The sequence below is a fragment of the Hyla sarda genome, chromosome 6 (genome assembly GCF_029499605.1).
Source record: "Hyla sarda isolate aHylSar1 chromosome 6, aHylSar1.hap1, whole genome shotgun sequence".
Lineage (NCBI taxonomy): Eukaryota > Metazoa > Chordata > Amphibia > Anura > Hylidae > Hyla > Hyla sarda.
The window spans coordinates 185,742,167-185,760,506 of NC_079194.1; the positions used below are offsets into that span (position 1 = coordinate 185,742,167).

Below are 18,340 nucleotides of genomic sequence, written 5' to 3' on the forward strand. Positions count from 1 at the left end.
CGTACGGAAATGTCCGAACTCTAAAAAAATTTTGTTAATTAAACCACACGGTCAATGGCGTACGTGCAAAAAAATTCCAAAGTCCAAAAAGCGATCAAGAAGTCTCATCAATACAAAAATTGTACCGCTAAAAACAGTATGCGGAAAAATAAAAAAGTTATAGTGGTCAAAAGATGCCGATTTTAAAAGTATACATTTTCCTGCATGTAGTTATGATTTTTTCCAGAAGTACGACAAAATCAAACCTATATGAGTAGGATATCATTTTAATTGTATGGACCTACAGAATAAAGAAAAGGTGTAATTTTTACCGAAAAATGCACTGCGTAGATACGGAGGCCCCCAAAAGTAAAAAAAATTTTTTTTTTTTTTTTTCTTCAATTTTGTCATACAATGAAGTAGAATTGGTGGCGCAAAAAATAAGCCATAATATGGAATTTTAGGTGCAAAATTTAAAGGGTTATGATTTTTAAAAGGTAAGGAGGAAAAAACAAAAGGGCAGAAGCGGAAAAACCCTGAGTCCTTAAGGGGTTAAGGACACAGCCAATTTTATTTTAGCGTATTTGTTTTTTTCCTCCTCCCTTCTAAAATCCATAACTTTTATATTTTCACTCACAGACCCATATGAGGGCTTGTTTTTTTGCGTGACCAATTGTACTTTGTAGTGACATCACTCATTTGACCCAAAAATGTATGGTAAACCCCCCCCCCCCCCCCCCAAAAAAAAATTGTGTAAGGAAATTTAAACAAAAATCTAAATTTTTTTGGTCTCTCTTCATTGGGGGACACCTTACTGATGGCCACTGACACTATGAAAATAAGTCTGCTCCTCCCTGGCAGGATATAGCTAGTGTCAGTAGGAGGCAAGACACAGGTCCGGTGGACCTGCCCCCCTCTCTCTTTGGGTCCCACATGTATTGCGGCCAGGCACACTGCCCTGGCCGCGTTTTCTCCACTATCATCTGGAGACTCTATGCTGCTACCCCAGTTTCAGTCTTCCAGGGCAGCGGGTCTCCGGTCCTATGCGGCCGTCCTCTTCCCCAGTGGGGGTGTAACCATCCCGCTTGCTACCTTTTTTGTGCAGCCAGGCACTGTGTTCTGGCTGGGTTCTTTATTAGACTGACCGGAGAACTACAGCTGCAGGCAGCGGGTCTCCAGTCCCTCGTGGCTGATCTTTTCCTCAGTGTGGGCACACTGGCCCGCTTACTTCTCTCTTGCTGCGGCCAGGCGCAATGTCCTGGCCGCTTTCCTTACAGATTGACAAGAGACCTTCAGCTGCAGGCAGCGGGTCTCCCATCCCATGTGACTGACCACCCTCAGTTCGGGCACACCAGCCCGCTTACTGCTCCGGTACCACGCGGCCAGGCGCTTCCCTGAGGGTGGAGGAACCGGCTGCGTCCTTCAACCAGTCCCCCAGCCCTGTTACTGTAAACGGCCGCAGATCGTGCTGTCGGCGCCCCGTTCATGCGGCCGTGTGATGGAGGGAGCGGCCGTATCTTTCTACAAGTTCCTTCCCGTCCCCGTGCTCCTTACGGTAGGAGGCAGGATCTGGGGGCGGTGTTTTCCCAGGTTTCCTCCCTGCTCGTAGGGCTGCGCTATGTGTCTAACCTATAAAAATAAAAATACTCTGCTGGTCTCCCAGACCATTTGGTTGTGTTTGGCGCCCTCTTGTGGCCATCAATTGTATTGTACCCTGGGTTTTTTCATTGATTCTTGTGAGCTCCCCCTTGTGAAAGCCTTGGTCTGTCACATGTGTTTTTATCAGTTTAATATCTGCAGGGTCCCTTTTGTTGGGACGGTATTAGGGGCCGCTTTATTCCTTCAATCACCCTGTACATTGTCAGTTGCGGTATGCCTCTGGTGTATCTGTTTTCTGCACGATCCCTTGGAAACTGTCGGGGATATATTCAGTGACTGTTCTCTTCGTGCCACGCACCAATGCCACGAATTCCAGTCTCTCCCTACCGAGGCAAGACACTGTTTGGGTGCCCTGGCAAGAGTTTTTTTTGCATTCCTGGCGGACGCTAAGGGCACTCTGTCAGGTCACCCATCAAGGGGATGTCCTGGCGTGTCAAACAATATGATTCCCTCCTCCACAGGCTGTCGCTTCTGCGGCTAGTGCTCCGGATCCTCATGTTTAGTCCGAGGTCTCCGTGGAAGTGTCCCTGCGTGGGCATGGATTGGTCCTCATGTCAATATGTCTGACAGTAGTCTCGCCTGTCACTTATCCCTCAGCTGCCGCATCCGCAGCTGGCACTCCGGTACCCCACTACTAGTGCAAGGTGTCCGATGGAGTGACCCGTTGTCTACTATGAACCCATACCCGTAAGCCAAACAGTGGTCTGCGGGGTTTCCTCCTCCGCCTGTTACTCATCACACAGCTGATGTATCTGCGGCTGGAGTTCCAGTACCCCACAGCTCTGCGAGGTGTCCAAAGGAGTGACCAGTTGTCTACTATGGACCCATACCAGTAAGCCAGACAGTGGTCTGCATGGTTTCCTCCATCGCCTGTCACTCATCACACAGCCGATGTGTCTGCGGCTGGAGTTCCGGTACCCCACTGCTCTCCAAGGCGTACAAAGACGTGTTCTATGGACCCTGGACAAGGTAACGGGGATGCATTCCACAGCTCCTAGGCCTCCCCTCCCTCCCACAGGCGACAGAGGGGCACAGTGATCGCCTATCAGGCTGTCCCCATTTATCCAGCACCTGGAAGTGTACTTATTTAGCCAGACTATTGTCTGCATGGTCTCCATCGCTGTTGGTCTCCCATCTCTGGGCTGCCGCGGGCATGGTCAGATTTCCCATACCTCACTGCTGGTGTAAGGACTCCGGATGAGGGTCCCTGCAGGTACTCGGGACTGATGCCAATCAGCCAGACTTTCCTCTGCTGGGTCTCTTACACCGCCAGGTCACCCGTTAGTTAGGTTGTGCTCCAATACCCCACTTTCTGTGGGGGGTTTCGATGGAGTTACCCCGAGCATTCAGGAATCCTATACCAGTCAGCCAGATGGTTGTCTGCATGGTCTACTACTGCTACATCAAGTCCACTACCATTCACTTCCCATATGAGGATGGAAGTTCAGGTAACCCACTTCCAAGGTGCAGTTCTGAGTGAGTCTCCACATGTTGCTCCATGTGCCCTATACAATACACCATATACTGGTTCGCAGGGTTCCTTTCTTTACCAAGTCTGTCTCTACATGCCTGCCGCTCTCTTGGCTGAAGGCTGGTAACCCACTTTGTGTGTGTGGTTCTGGCTGCAGCACCCGGTATGGCCATGGTCCCTATGCCAGATAGCCAGACTGTGTCTGCATGGGTTTCTACTCCGCCAGGTCACATTCCCCATTCTTGTCGCTCCCGCGGCTGCAGTCCAGTGGCTCATTTTCCAGATGAAGTTCCAAGAGAGTGTCTCAGTGGTTTCATTGGATCTTTTATACCTGCCTGTCATACTGTGTCTGCATGTTTCCTTTCCCACACACATCCTTCGTCTTTTGCATCTGCTACAGCAGTCCTGGTGTGTGGCACCATTAGGAGATGGAGTGTGGGCGTTTCCTGCAGGTTCCATGGACTTTTACAGAAACAGCAGTATTCTCTGTTCCCCTTCTAAGGGTGTATTGCTGGTCTGCTTGGGGCATGGTTGTGACACACCGTTGGGTGCTGAGCCTGTTTTTCTTCCATGCTGCCTTACCGTTGGATGTCTGCATTTTCTTTCGCGTCTGCAGTGTTTGTACCCCACTACTATCCGGCGGTAACCATGTCAGTGTCCCTACATGTACTGGGCCACTCTGCACGTTTAGAGCCCACCTTCCTTTTTTTTTGGTGGGCTGTTCCTTGTGCCTTCCTGTGATCTTGTTTCCACAGTTTCTGACAGTTGATCACCTCTGCTCTGGCATGGGGCATGATGGAGCGACAGTCTGTTCAGCCCCCCCCCCCAGGCCTCCAGGTATCTGTCCTGGGCTCCTGTGTGGGGTGGTTCAGACGCCAGCTCTGTTGCCTTAGAAAACGACCAGGATGGCTCAATTGACACCCTTCTGGTCCAGGATTTCACCATGTTTGGGTGTTCCCCTCAACGCTTTGGTTGCTGTGGGGGCATTTACTTCTTACTTCCCTTCATATTCACGTCTTGATATCTTTGCCCAGCACCAGTGTACAGATTTCCGATCTCTCGGGGACAAAAATGTGATCCTCCATTCCTCAAAATGTTGTTGCAGGGTTTCTGGGGAATACGTTCACCCAGTATTTTGCCCCCTTGCCTTTGGGCGGCATTTCCCTGCTCCTGTAGTGCCTGGCACACTAGAACATCCCCCTCCCACAGGGGGTACAGGGATTGGGGAGCTTGGCATGGTCTGGGCCTGGTTTTCATCATGACCACCCCTTGTTTTCCCCTCTACAGTAACCCCCCGACATGCGATGGCCCCGACGTATGATAAAATCGACATACGATGGCCTCTCAGAGGCCAGTGCATGTCGATGTCAGCATCGACATACGATGCTTTTATATGTTGGGGCCATCGCATTAACTGCTATCCGACAGCGCAAAATGCTTAAGCTGCTGTCGGATAGCAGTTTACGCATCCCGGACAGGTTCACTTACATATCCCCGCTGCTCCGGGTCCAATTCGCGATCCTCCGGCGTCTTCTGTATCTTCTGCAGGGTCCAGGCCTCGCTTTCCGGCGTCGTTATGACGTCAGTGCGCACGCCGTGCCGGCGCAACAGCGTAATAACGTCACCAGAAAGCGAGGCCCGGACCCTGCATAAGATGCGGAAGAAGCCGGAGGATCACGAAGAAGACACCGGAGCAGCGGGACAGCATCGGGAGCGATGAGGACGCGGTCTGGAGCGGCGGGGACAGGTGAGTGTAACTTCCTATACTTTACATTGCACGGATCCCTCAACATACGATGGATTCGACAAACGATGGGTCGTTTGGAACGAATTACCATTGTATGTTGAGGGACCACTGTATTTAGGTGGGGTACCTGACTGGGCCCTTGTTTTTAGCTGAGAGCACTCAGCTGAGCTGAGCACCTTTGCAGACTGGCTCTCTTCCTGTTTCTTGGTTATCTACTGCTGCTCATGCAGCCTTGGCACTCTCCCGTGTTGGAGGAGTTTATGCGATCTTGTATGGCTCAGCGAAAGCCGGTCTAGCACCGTCTGTTGTTTGGGTCCTGCCGTTGCTCTCCTCCTCCCTCAGTGCAATCTTCCTGGAGGGGTTTGTTCTTCCTTTCCTTTGTCGGTGTCAGCTGCGCTACACTGACACTACGGTTTTCTGGAGTAACCTTCCCTTTTGTTCCCCCTCCATTCCCGTCCTGACGGGATGTTGCTTCAGTCCACTCAGACAACTGAGGTCCATGTCTGGTTAGTCTCCGTGTCTTGGACACTATCCTAGTATGCTGTGGCGTGCCTTCTTTTCTTCTTTCCCTTGCTGTTGCTTCGGTGTTCCAGGATGCTCCTTTTTCAGGGCATTCTGCTCCCTTTTTGGCCTTATTCCTTCTGTCTCCTCCTTCGGGGTACATGTACTTCCGAGGCGGTGGGCGTTCCGGTCATCCAGATTACGCTACTTGAGCTCATACAGTTGTTTTCACGCTGTACACTTTATGGTAAAAATGACATGTTTTCTTTGTTCTATGGGTCAATATGATTAAAATGATACCCATGGTTACATACATTTCTATTATTGTACTGCTTTAAAAAAAAAAATCTCAAACTTTTTTTTTTTTTTTTTTACAAAATCAGTAAGTTTAAAATTGCCCTATTTTGACCACCTCTAACTTTCTTATTTTTCTGTATTCAGGGATGTGTGAGGGCTAATTTTTTGCACCATGATCGGTAGTTTTAGTACCACTTTTGCATATGTGACTTTTTTTTATCGCTTTTTATGAATTTTTTTTGCAGTTTGCTGTAACAAAAAAGCAGAAACTTTGGACTTTTAAAAAAAAAAACATTTTTTACGTTTACGCCGTTTGCCGTAGGGTATTATTAGCATTATATTTTTATACTTTGGACATTTACGCACGCGATGATACCAAAAAAGTTTAGTATTTATCATTGTTTGTTTTTTTGTAACTTTTTTTTAACATTTATTTTAAACTTTTTTTAGTTCCCATAGGGGACTATTTATAGCAATCATTAGATTGCGAATACTGTTCAGTGCTATGCATAGGGCATAGCACTGATCAGTATTATCAGCGATTTTCTGCTCAGGCCTGCAGGAGACCCCAGGAGATGGATGGAGACAGATGAGGGGACCGCCATCTCCGTCCACCATCTTGGCTGATCTGATACCCGCAGGCGATCAGATCAGCCATTTTAATTGCCACTCTGCATCTGTATTGATCACGGCATCTGAGGGGTTAATGGCAGACATCAGTGAGATCACTGATGTTTGCCATTACCACCAGGTCCGTGGCTGCTGACCGGGAACTGCTGTGAATGAAGCGAGCCTCGCTGTAAATGAACGGCGCTGTGCGCGAAGGTAGCATTATGCAGCGCCGTAAATTTATGACGCATGTCCTTAAGGAGTTAAAAGGGTGAGTAGATATTTTATGCCCACTGTATCTGCCAGAGCCTTAACAATGTGTTTTCATCAGAAGACTAACTCGAAAGCAGACTAGAGGAGTCCCTCTGGCTAAGCAAACATTGAGGTTGTTTTGTGCTTGGAGAGTGATGAGATTGGTCTGGACAACTGTCTTGCAGGAAGTAGGTCACAAGCTGATGGCTGTTGGTAGCGCAAAGTTAACTGTGCACAATTTTTTTCTTTTTTTAGCTGTCGATATGGAGCTGCTGAACCCCACACCATTGCGTCCTTCTTAGGAGGTAAAGTCAGCAACATTACATAGAACTCTTCACATTTATACAAATATTTCTAAATGATTATCAAAGAAAAATCATTGTCATCAGATTATGTCATTATTATAGCCTCAGGCTTTGGGTCTGTAACTGGTGATCATTTGTATCATATTTAAAAGTACTTAGGTACTTAAACCTATTGAATCATTTTTGTTCTCTATTTTTTATATTTCAGGCGCGGCAGCACAGGAAGCCATCAAAATAATAACCAAACAGTTTGTAATATTTAATAACACTTTTATTTACAACGCCATGTTACAAACCTCTGCCACCTTCCAGTTGTAGACCCTTTAACATTATTTGTTCATGTGTTACGTTAATGTCTATACTTTAGCAATTCAAGATAGAAATGTTATAATAAAAATGACTTCAATAAAACCTCTCCACATAAACCATTGTAAAGGTTTCTATTATTATCTTTACTGTTATAATAATTGTCCTTCATTATCCAATAGTCTGTCACTACAGCATACGCCAGACCAGTGAAATTCAACTGTCTACTACTGAAAGATTTATATCAAACTTTCTTTTCACTTTTTCACTTTTTAGAACTTGGCCGTATAGATGTGCCACAAGCCAATTTTCCAGGATCTTGGAAGCACAGTGGCTCAGTAGTTACGCACTGGGTTTTAATCTGACCAAGAGCAATGTCTGCATGAACATTATGGGGGAGATTTATCAATACCTGTGTAGAGGAAGAGTGGTGCAGGCACCTATAGTAACCTATCAAATTGCTTCTTTCACCATTCAGGAGCCTTTAAAAAAAAAAAAAATGAAAGAAGGAATTTGATTGGCTGCTATGGGCAACTGCATCACTCTTTCACTACACAGGTTTTAAAAGAATCTCTCCCTATATGTTCTCCTCATGCTTGCTGAGTGGGGGTATAACACTTGGCATACTCAGTATACTAAAGCTGTATTATTTTCTGTGTACAGCCTAACAGACACACAGCGGAGAGGAGAGTGGCTCCATTGTAAATCTATTGAGCCTGACTTCTGCTACAAGTTAGATTGTGTGGTAAGCAGGCTATATCTGGTAATTTGAGGGAATCTCAGTCCCCGGCTGGTTAAAACAAAAAGCTTTGGACATGTCACACATACACTTTTGAAGTTACAATAATCCTTTAAAGGGGTATTGCAGCCAGAAATAAGTTGTTGATCGTGGGGGTCCAACCATTGGGGACCCCGTCCTGCTCAGTCAGGAGCCCGTTTTGTGAATGGAGCTTGTGCAGTCTAGAGGTAGACGACACACGCTCCTGACTGTGCGGGACATGTTCCCGTTCAGGAGATCGCGGGGGCCCCTACACACTGCTGCTGACACACTAATATGCTGTGACACACATTTTGATAAGCTGTGGTTTTCAGCATTCAGCTGAGCAGTGCCACTGGCAGAGGAGCAGGCTGTTCTGCTCTGTAGAGCAATGTTCTTTAGCAGCTTCGGATGGAAACTGGCAGTGCTGTGGGCAGATTAAGAGGACTGTGAAGAGCGGAGGTAGGTCAATGCATTCTGGAAATTGTAATACTGAGCAACCAGGAAGTAGTGTTTTTGATATGGTAGTGAAGAGGACACATGCACAAATAATGGATTTTATGTGATTTTAGAACTGGGGCAGACATGTAAAAATGCTATATACTTCTAAAGCATTACTAATAACTCCCCTCTTGCAGGTCCTACAGGCCCAGCCTCCCCATTAGCCTTGAGGGTGATTCATGAAGACATTTAGAAAGCTTTTTAAGCGTCTTTTTTCTCTGTCGCACAAAATGTTGCACAATGCCGTGCGACTTTTTGTGTGACAATTGTTTTAGAAACATTTTCATGATTTTACCCATTTAGAGCACTTTGTGCAGTGGTCACTGATTTACTAAGTGCGAATGTTGCAAAATTGTCGCACAATCCCAGAAATAGATTCTCAGGTCAATTCACACCTTCTTTATATTTTCTGTGCGACTTTTGAGCGAGGGTATATGCGACTTTTCACCCAGATGTCGCACGTCCGTCCAAAATCTGCAACCTTTATAGAAGTTGCAACAGTGAAATTTATAAAAGTCTGTGCGCCTTTTGATCAATTTGGCACAAGTCCGCAACTTTCACCGCAACTTTTGTGCCCTAAAAGTTAAGAATTCACACCACTCTTGTAAATGCCTGCACAATTTTACCACACACAAAGCTTTTAACAACAGTGCCATACCTCTTACCCTCAAAATAATGCCATGTATTTAGTGCTTAAGACAAATAGTTCTATATGAATAACAGAATGTAGATACAGAATCCCGCACTGCTGTATATACGGCAAGTAGTCAGCAACAGGTGAATGGCAGAAGCAAAAACCCAAATCTCTGTGGTGCTCAGTCCAAAGATAGTAGATAAATCCAATATATGTAATAAGAATGGAGGACGGCACTCACCCAAGGTGGTAGCTTCAAAAAGGTTCTTTATTGCATGAACACGGTGGCGGTGTCAGACAGGTGAATAAACGGGAATGCCGAGGGCCTCAGCGTGCAGGTAACAGCTGTGCCGTACTTCCGTACTTCGCCAGACCATCACGCCCACTGACCTGAGTTCTATATGAATATTGCCCCCCAAATCAATGCATCTCAGAGTTAGTACTCAGCTAGTACAACAGACAAAGTTGTACTTTTTAACAGTCAACAGCATAATACACATTGGGGGAGATTTATCAAAACCTGTGCAGAGGAAGAGTGGTGCAGTTGCCCATAGCAACCAATCAGATCGCTTCTTTCATTTTTCACAGGACTCTTTAAAAATGAAAGAGGCAATCTGATTGGTTGCTATGAGCAACTGCACCACTCTTCCTCTACACAGGTTTTGATAAATCTCCCCCCATTGTGCCCTTAGTAGCACCATATAGATCAGGCATCTCAAACTCAAATAATCTGGGGGCCACAGGAGATAGTGGCTGGGTGAGGCTGCGCCCCTCACATATCATGCCCCCGTCATGCGCCCCTCACTTATAATGCCCCCGTCATGCGCCCCTCACATATAATGCCCCCGTCCTGCGCCCCTCACATATAATGCCCCCGTCATGCGCCCCTCACATATAATGCCCCCGTCATGCGCCCCTCACATATGATGCCCCCATCATGAGCCCCTCACATATGATGCCACCAGATAGATATGACCCCCCATAAGGTAGGGCTCCCCAGTAGGTACACAGGCCCCCCATATAGATATGACCTTCATCTGGTAGGGCTTCCAAGTAGGTACATAGGCCCCATATACATATGACCCCCATCAGGTAGGGCTCTCCAGTAGGTAGACAGGCCTCCAGATAGATAGATAGATATTACCCCCATCAGTGATGGGGATTATATCTATCTATCTATCTGGGGGCCTGTCTACCTACTGGGGAGCCCTACCTGATGATCAGGTAGAGGTTCCCAATAGGCGTACAGGCCCCCAGAGAGATATCACCTCTGGCAGGTAGGGTTCCTATTTAAACAATTATGCCCCCTAAGAAGATAGGTTACCGTTAGCCCCCAGTGATTAGCAGGTCCTCTCTATTGAGTAATTAGGCAAGCACTGCTACAGTACTTACCAGTGGTGTTGCTAGGGTTGGTGTCACCTGGTTTGGTAAAAAATGGTGTTACCCCCACCAAATGTAAAATGTTGACAAAGATATATATTGAAAGTAATCGCTACAGTCCTGATTGGACATATCAGACAATGATATAAGTAACTCGCAGGTCTTGACGTCTTCTCTATAATCTTTCCTTATCTAATTTAGGTACATACTGCTGTGACTTCTTCAAGCTAAATTTTCTCTCTGCAGAACTTGACACCCAGATGGCTCCTTACTTCATCAAGAGATTCTGATTCTTTATATGAAAACAATAATTAATATAACACTGCCAGTCACTGTATCCTCTGAATATAATACTACTACATACTGTGCCCTCTGAATATAATACTATCACACACTGCGCCTTCTGAATATAATACTGCCACACACTGCACCCTCTGAATATAATCCTATCACACACTGCGTCCTCTGAATATAATCCTATCACACACTGCACCTTCTGAATGTAATACTACCACACACTGCGTCATCTGAATATAATCCTATCACACACTGCACCCTCTGAATATAATACTATCACACACGCCGTCCTCTGAATATAATACTATCACACACTGCGTCCTCTGAATATAATACTATCACACACTGCATCCTCTGAATATAATACTATCACACACTGCGTCCTCTGAATATAATACTATCACACACTGCGTCCTCTGAATATAATCCTATCACACACTGCGTCCTCTGAATAAAATACTATCAGACACTGTGCCCTCTGAATATAATACTATCACACTGCGTCCTCTGAATATAATACTATCACACACTGCACACTCTGAATATAATACTATCACACACTGCGTCCTCTGAATATAATCCTATCACACACTGCGTCCTCTGAATATAATCCTATCACACACTGCGCCCTCTCAATACTGTCCTTTCTGAATATAACTCTACCACACACTGTGCCCTCTGAATAAAATACTATCACACACTGCGACCTCTGAATATAATACTATCACACACTGCGTCCTCTGAATATAATACTATCACACTCTGCGTCCTCTGAATAAAATACTATCACACACTGCGTCCTCTGAATAAAATACCACACACTGCGTCCTCTGAATAAAATACCACACACTGTACCCTCTGAATATAATCCTATCACACAATGCGTCCTCTGAATATAATCCTATCACACACTGCGTCCTCTCAATATAATACTATCACACACTGTGCCCTCTGAATATAATACTATCACACACTGCGTCCTCTGAATATAATACTATCACACACTGCGCCCTCTCAATACTGTCCCTTCTGAATATAACGCTACAACACACTGCGTCCTCTGAGTATAATACTATCACACACTGCGTCCTCTGATTATAATACTATCACACACTGCGTCCTCTGAATAAAACACTATCATACACTGCGTCCTCTGAATATAATACTATCACACACTGTGTCCTCTGAATAAAATACCACACACTGTACCCTCTGAATATAATCCTATCACACAATGCGTCCTCTGAATATAATCCTATCACACACTGCGTCATCTGAATATAATACTATCACACACTGCGCCCTCTGAATATAATACTATCACAAACTGCGTCCTCTGAATAAAATACCACACACTGTACCCTCTGAATATAATCCTATCACACAATGCGTCCTCTGAATATAATCCTATCACACACTGCGTCATCTGAATATAATACTATCACACACTGCGCCCTCTGAATATAATACTATCACAAACTGCGTCCTCTGAATAAAATACCACACACTGTACCCTCTGAATATAATCCTATCACACAATGCGTCCTCTGAATATAATCCTATCACACACTGCGTCCTCTGAATATAATACTATCACACACTGCGTCCTCTGAATATAATACTATCACACACTGCGTCCTCTGAATATAATACTATCACACACTGCGTCCTCTGAACAAAATACTATCACACACTGCGTCCTCTGAATAGAATACTATCACACACTGCGTCCTCTGAATAGAATACTATCACACACTGCGTCCTCTGAATAGAATACTATCACACACTGCGTCCTCTGAATAAAATACTATCACACACTGCGTCCTCTGAATAAAATACTATCACACACTGCGTCCTCTGAACATAATACTATCACACACTGCGTCCTCTGAACATAATCCTATCACACACTGCGTCCTCTGAATATAATCCTATCACACACTGCGTCCTCTGAATATAATCCTATCACACACTGCGTCCTCTGAATAGAATACTAGCACACACTGCGTCCTCTGAATAGAATACTATCACACACTGCGTCCTCTGAATAGAATACTATCACACACTGCGTCCTCTGAATATAATACTATCACACACCGCATCCTCTGAATATAATACTATCACACACCGCGTCCTCTGAATATAATGCTATCACACACCGCGTCCTCTGAATATAATGCTATCACACACCGCGTCCTCTGAATAAAATACTATCACACACTGCGTCCTCTGAATATAATCCTATCACACACTGCGTCCTCTGAATATGATCCTATCACACACTGCGTCCTCTGAATATAATACTAACACACACTGCGTCCTCTGAATATAATACTATCACACACTGCGTCCTCTGAATAGAATCCTATCACACACTGCGTCCTCTGAATATAATCCTATCACACACTGCGTCCTCTGAATATAATCCTATCACACACTGCGTCCTCTGAATAAAATCCTATCACACACTGCGTCCTCTGAATATAATACTATCACACACCGCGTCCTCTGAATATAATGCTATCACACACTGCGTCCTCTGAATAGAATCCTATCACACACTGCGTCCTCTGAATATAATCCTATCACACACTGCGTCCTCTGAATAAAATACTATCACACACTGCGCCCTCTCAATACTGTCCTTTCTGAATATAACTCTACTACACACTGTGCCCTCTGAATAAAATACTATCACACACTGCGACCTCTGAATATAATACTATCACACACTGCGTCCTCTGAATATAATACTATCACACACTGCGTCCTCTGAATAAAATACTATCACACACTGCGTCCTCTGAATAAAATACCACACACTGCGTCCTCTGAATAAAATACCACACACTGTACCCTCTGAATATAATCCTATCACACAATGCGTCCTCTGAATATAATCCTATCACACACTGCGTCCTCTCAATATAATACTATCACACACTGTGCCCTCTGAATATAATACTATAACACACTGCGTCCTCTGAATATAATACTATCACACACTGCGCCCTCTCAATACTGTCCCTTCTGAATATAACGCTACAACACACTGCGTCCTCTGAGTATAATACTATCACACACTGCGTCCTCTGATTATAATACTATCACACACTGCGTCCTCTGAATAAAACACTATCATACACTGCGTCCTCTGAATATAATACTATCACACACTGTGTCCTCTGAATAAAATACCACACACTGTACCCTCTGAATATAATCCTATCACACAATGCGTCCTCTGAATATAATCCTATCACACACTGCGTCATCTGAATATAATACTATCACACACTGCGCCCTCTGAATATAATACTATCACAAACTGCGTCCTCTGAATAAAATACCACACACTGTACCCTCTGAATATAATCCTATCACACAATGCGTCCTCTGAATATAATCCTATCACACACTGCGTCCTCTGAATATAATCCTATCACACACTGCGTCCTCTGAATATAATACTATCACACACTGCGTCCTCTGAATACTATCACACACTGCGTCCTCTGAATATAATACTATCACACACTGCGTCCTCTGAACAAAATACTATCACACACTGCGTCCTCTGAATAGAATACTATCACACACTGCGTCCTCTGAATAGAATACTATCACACACTGCGTCCTCTGAATAGAATACTATCACACACTGCGTCCTCTGAATAAAATACTATCACACACTGCGTCCTCTGAATAAAATACTATCACACACTGCGTCCTCTGAACATAATACTATCACACACTGCGTCCTCTGAACATAATCCTATCACACACTGCGTCCTCTGAATATAATCCTATCACACACTGCGTCCTCTGAATAGAATACTATCACACACTGCGTCCTCTGAATAGAATACTATCACACACTGCGTCCTCTGAATAGAATACTATCACACACTGCGTCCTCTGAATATAATACTATCACACACCGCATCCTCTGAATATAATACTATCACACACCGCGTCCTCTGAATATAATACTATCACACACCGCGTCCTCTGAATAAAATACTATCACACACTGCGTCCTCTGAATATAATGCTATCACACACCGCGTCCTCTGAATAAAATACTATCACACACTGCGTCCTCTGAACATAATCCTATCACACACTGCGTCCTCTGAATATAATCCTATCACACACTGCGTCCTCTGAATAGAATACTATCACACACTGCGTCCTCTGAATAGAATTCTATCACACACTGCGTCCTCTGAATAGAATACTATCACACACTGCGTCCTCTGAATAAAATACTATCACACACTGCGTCCTCTGAATAAAATACTATCACACACTGCGTCCTCTGAACATAATCCTATCACACACTGCGTCCTCTGAATATAATCCTATCACACACTGCGTCCTCTGAATATAATCCTATCACACACTGCGTCCTCTGAATAGAATACTAGCACACACTGCGTCCTCTGAATAGAATACTATCACACACTGCGTCCTCTGAATAGAATACTATCACACACTGCGTCCTCTGAATATAATACTATCACACACCGCATCCTCTGAATATAATACTATCACACACCGCGTCCTCTGAATATAATACTATCACACACCGCGTCCTCTGAATATAATGCTATCACACACCGCGTCCTCTGAATAAAATACTATCACACACTGCGTCCTCTGAATATAATCCTATCACACACTGCGTCCTCTGAATATGATCCTATCACACACTGCGTCCTCTGAATATAATACTAACACACACTGCGTCCTCTGAATATAATACTATCACACACTGCGTCCTCTGAATAGAATCCTATCACACACTGCGTCCTCTGAATATAATCCTATCACACACTGCGTCCTCTGAATATAATCCTATCACACACTGCGTCCTCTGAATAAAATCCTATCACACACTGCGTCCTCTGAATATAATACTATCACACACCGCGTCCTCTGAATATAATGCTATCACACACTGCGTCCTCTGAATAGAATCCTATCACACACTGCGTCCTCTGAATATAATCCTATCACACACTGCGTCCTCTGAATAAAATACTATCACACACTGCGTCCTCTGAATAAAATACTATCACACACTGCGCCCTCTCAATACTGTCCTTTCTGAATATAACTCTACTACACACTGTGCCCTCTGAATAAAATACTATCACACACTGCGACCTCTGAATATAATACTATCACACACTGCGTCCTCTGAATATAATACTATCACACACTGCGTCCTCTGAATAAAATACTATCACACACTGCGTCCTCTGAATAAAATACCACACACTGCGTCCTCTGAATAAAATACCACACACTGTACCCTCTGAATATAATCCTATCACACAATGCGTCCTCTGAATATAATCCTATCACACACTGCGTCCTCTCAATATAATACTATCACACACTGTGCCCTCTGAATATAATACTATAACACACTGCGTCCTCTGAATATAATACTATCACACACTGCGCCCTCTCAATACTGTCCCTTCTGAATATAACGCTACAACACACTGCGTCCTCTGAGTATAATACTATCACACACTGCGTCCTCTGATTATAATACTATCACACACTGCGTCCTCTGAATAAAACACTATCATACACTGCGTCCTCTGAATATAATACTATCACACACTGTGTCCTCTGAATAAAATACCACACACTGTACCCTCTGAATATAATCCTATCACACAATGCGTCCTCTGAATATAATCCTATCACACACTGCGTCATCTGAATATAATACTATCACACACTGCGCCCTCTGAATATAATACTATCACAAACTGCGTCCTCTGAATAAAATACCACACACTGTACCCTCTGAATATAATCCTATCACACAATGCGTCCTCTGAATATAATCCTATCACACACTGCGTCCTCTGAATATAATCCTATCACACACTGCGTCCTCTGAATATAATACTATCACACACTGCGTCCTCTGAATACTATCACACACTGCGTCCTCTGAATATAATACTATCACACACTGCGTCCTCTGAACAAAATACTATCACACACTGCGTCCTCTGAATAGAATACTATCACACACTGCGTCCTCTGAATAGAATACTATCACACACTGCGTCCTCTGAATAGAATACTATCACACACTGCGTCCTCTGAATAAAATACTATCACACACTGCGTCCTCTGAATAAAATACTATCACACACTGCGTCCTCTGAACATAATACTATCACACACTGCGTCCTCTGAACATAATCCTATCACACACTGCGTCCTCTGAATATAATCCTATCACACACTGCGTCCTCTGAATAGAATACTATCACACACTGCGTCCTCTGAATAGAATACTATCACACACTGCGTCCTCTGAATAGAATACTATCACACACTGCGTCCTCTGAATATAATACTATCACACACCGCATCCTCTGAATATAATACTATCACACACCGCGTCCTCTGAATATAATACTATCACACACCGCGTCCTCTGAATAAAATACTATCACACACTGCGTCCTCTGAATATAATGCTATCACACACCGCGTCCTCTGAATAAAATACTATCACACACTGCGTCCTCTGAACATAATCCTATCACACACTGCGTCCTCTGAATATAATCCTATCACACACTGCGTCCTCTGAATAGAATACTATCACACACTGCGTCCTCTGAATAGAATTCTATCACACACTGCGTCCTCTGAATAGAATACTATCACACACTGCGTCCTCTGAATAAAATACTATCACACACTGCGTCCTCTGAATAAAATACTATCACACACTGTGTCCTCTGAACATAATACTATCACACACTGCGTCCTCTGAACATAATCCTATCACACACTGAGTCCTCTGAATATAATCCTATCACACACTGCGTCCTCTGAATAGAATACTATCACACACTGCGTCCTCTGAATAGAATACTATCACACACTGCGTCCTCTGAATAGAATACTATCACACACTGCGTCCTCTGAATATAATACTATCACACACCGCATCCTCTGAATATAATACTATCACACACCGCGTCCTCTGAATATAATACTATCACACACCGCGTCCTCTGAATAAAATACTATCACACACTGCGTCCTCTGAATATAATGCTATCACACACCGCGTCCTCTGAATAAAATACTATCACACACTGCGTCCTCTGAATATAATCCTATCACACACTGCGTCCTCTGAATATAATCCTATCACACACTGCGTCCTCTGAATAGAATCCTATCACACACTGCGTCCTCTGAATAGAATACTATCACACACTGCGTCCTCTGAATAGAATCCTATCACACACTGCATCCTCTGAATAGAATCCTATCACACACTGCGTCCTCTGAATATAATACTATCACACACCGCATCCTCTGAATATAATACTATCACACACCGCGTCCTCTGAATATAATACTATCACACACCGCGTCCTCTGAATAAAATACTATCACACACTGCGTCCTCTGAATATAATGCTATCACACACCGCGTCCTCTGAATAAAATACTATCACACACTGCGTCCTCTGAATATAATCCTATCACACACTGCGTCCTCTGAATATAATCCTATCACACACTGCGTCCTCTGAATAGAATCCTATCACACACTGCGTCCTCTGAATAGAATCCTATCACACAC

The 18,340-nt window shown here is 44.2% G+C and overlaps 1 protein-coding gene across 1 annotated transcript in view; it reads left to right on the forward strand.

Moving 5' to 3' along the window:
• NAE1 (NEDD8 activating enzyme E1 subunit 1) overlaps positions 1–7,245 on the forward strand; it is a 39,033-nt gene extending 31,788 nt beyond the window's left edge. Inside the window, exons 19-20 of the mRNA XM_056526065.1 lie at positions 6,771–6,820; positions 7,029–7,245. Of these exons, the coding sequence (XP_056382040.1) occupies positions 6,771–6,820; positions 7,029–7,138 (160 nt within the window). The 3' untranslated portion in view covers positions 7,139–7,245. The remainder of the gene's footprint in view (positions 1–6,770; positions 6,821–7,028) is intronic.
• Positions 7,246–18,340: the final 11,095 nt, after the last annotated feature.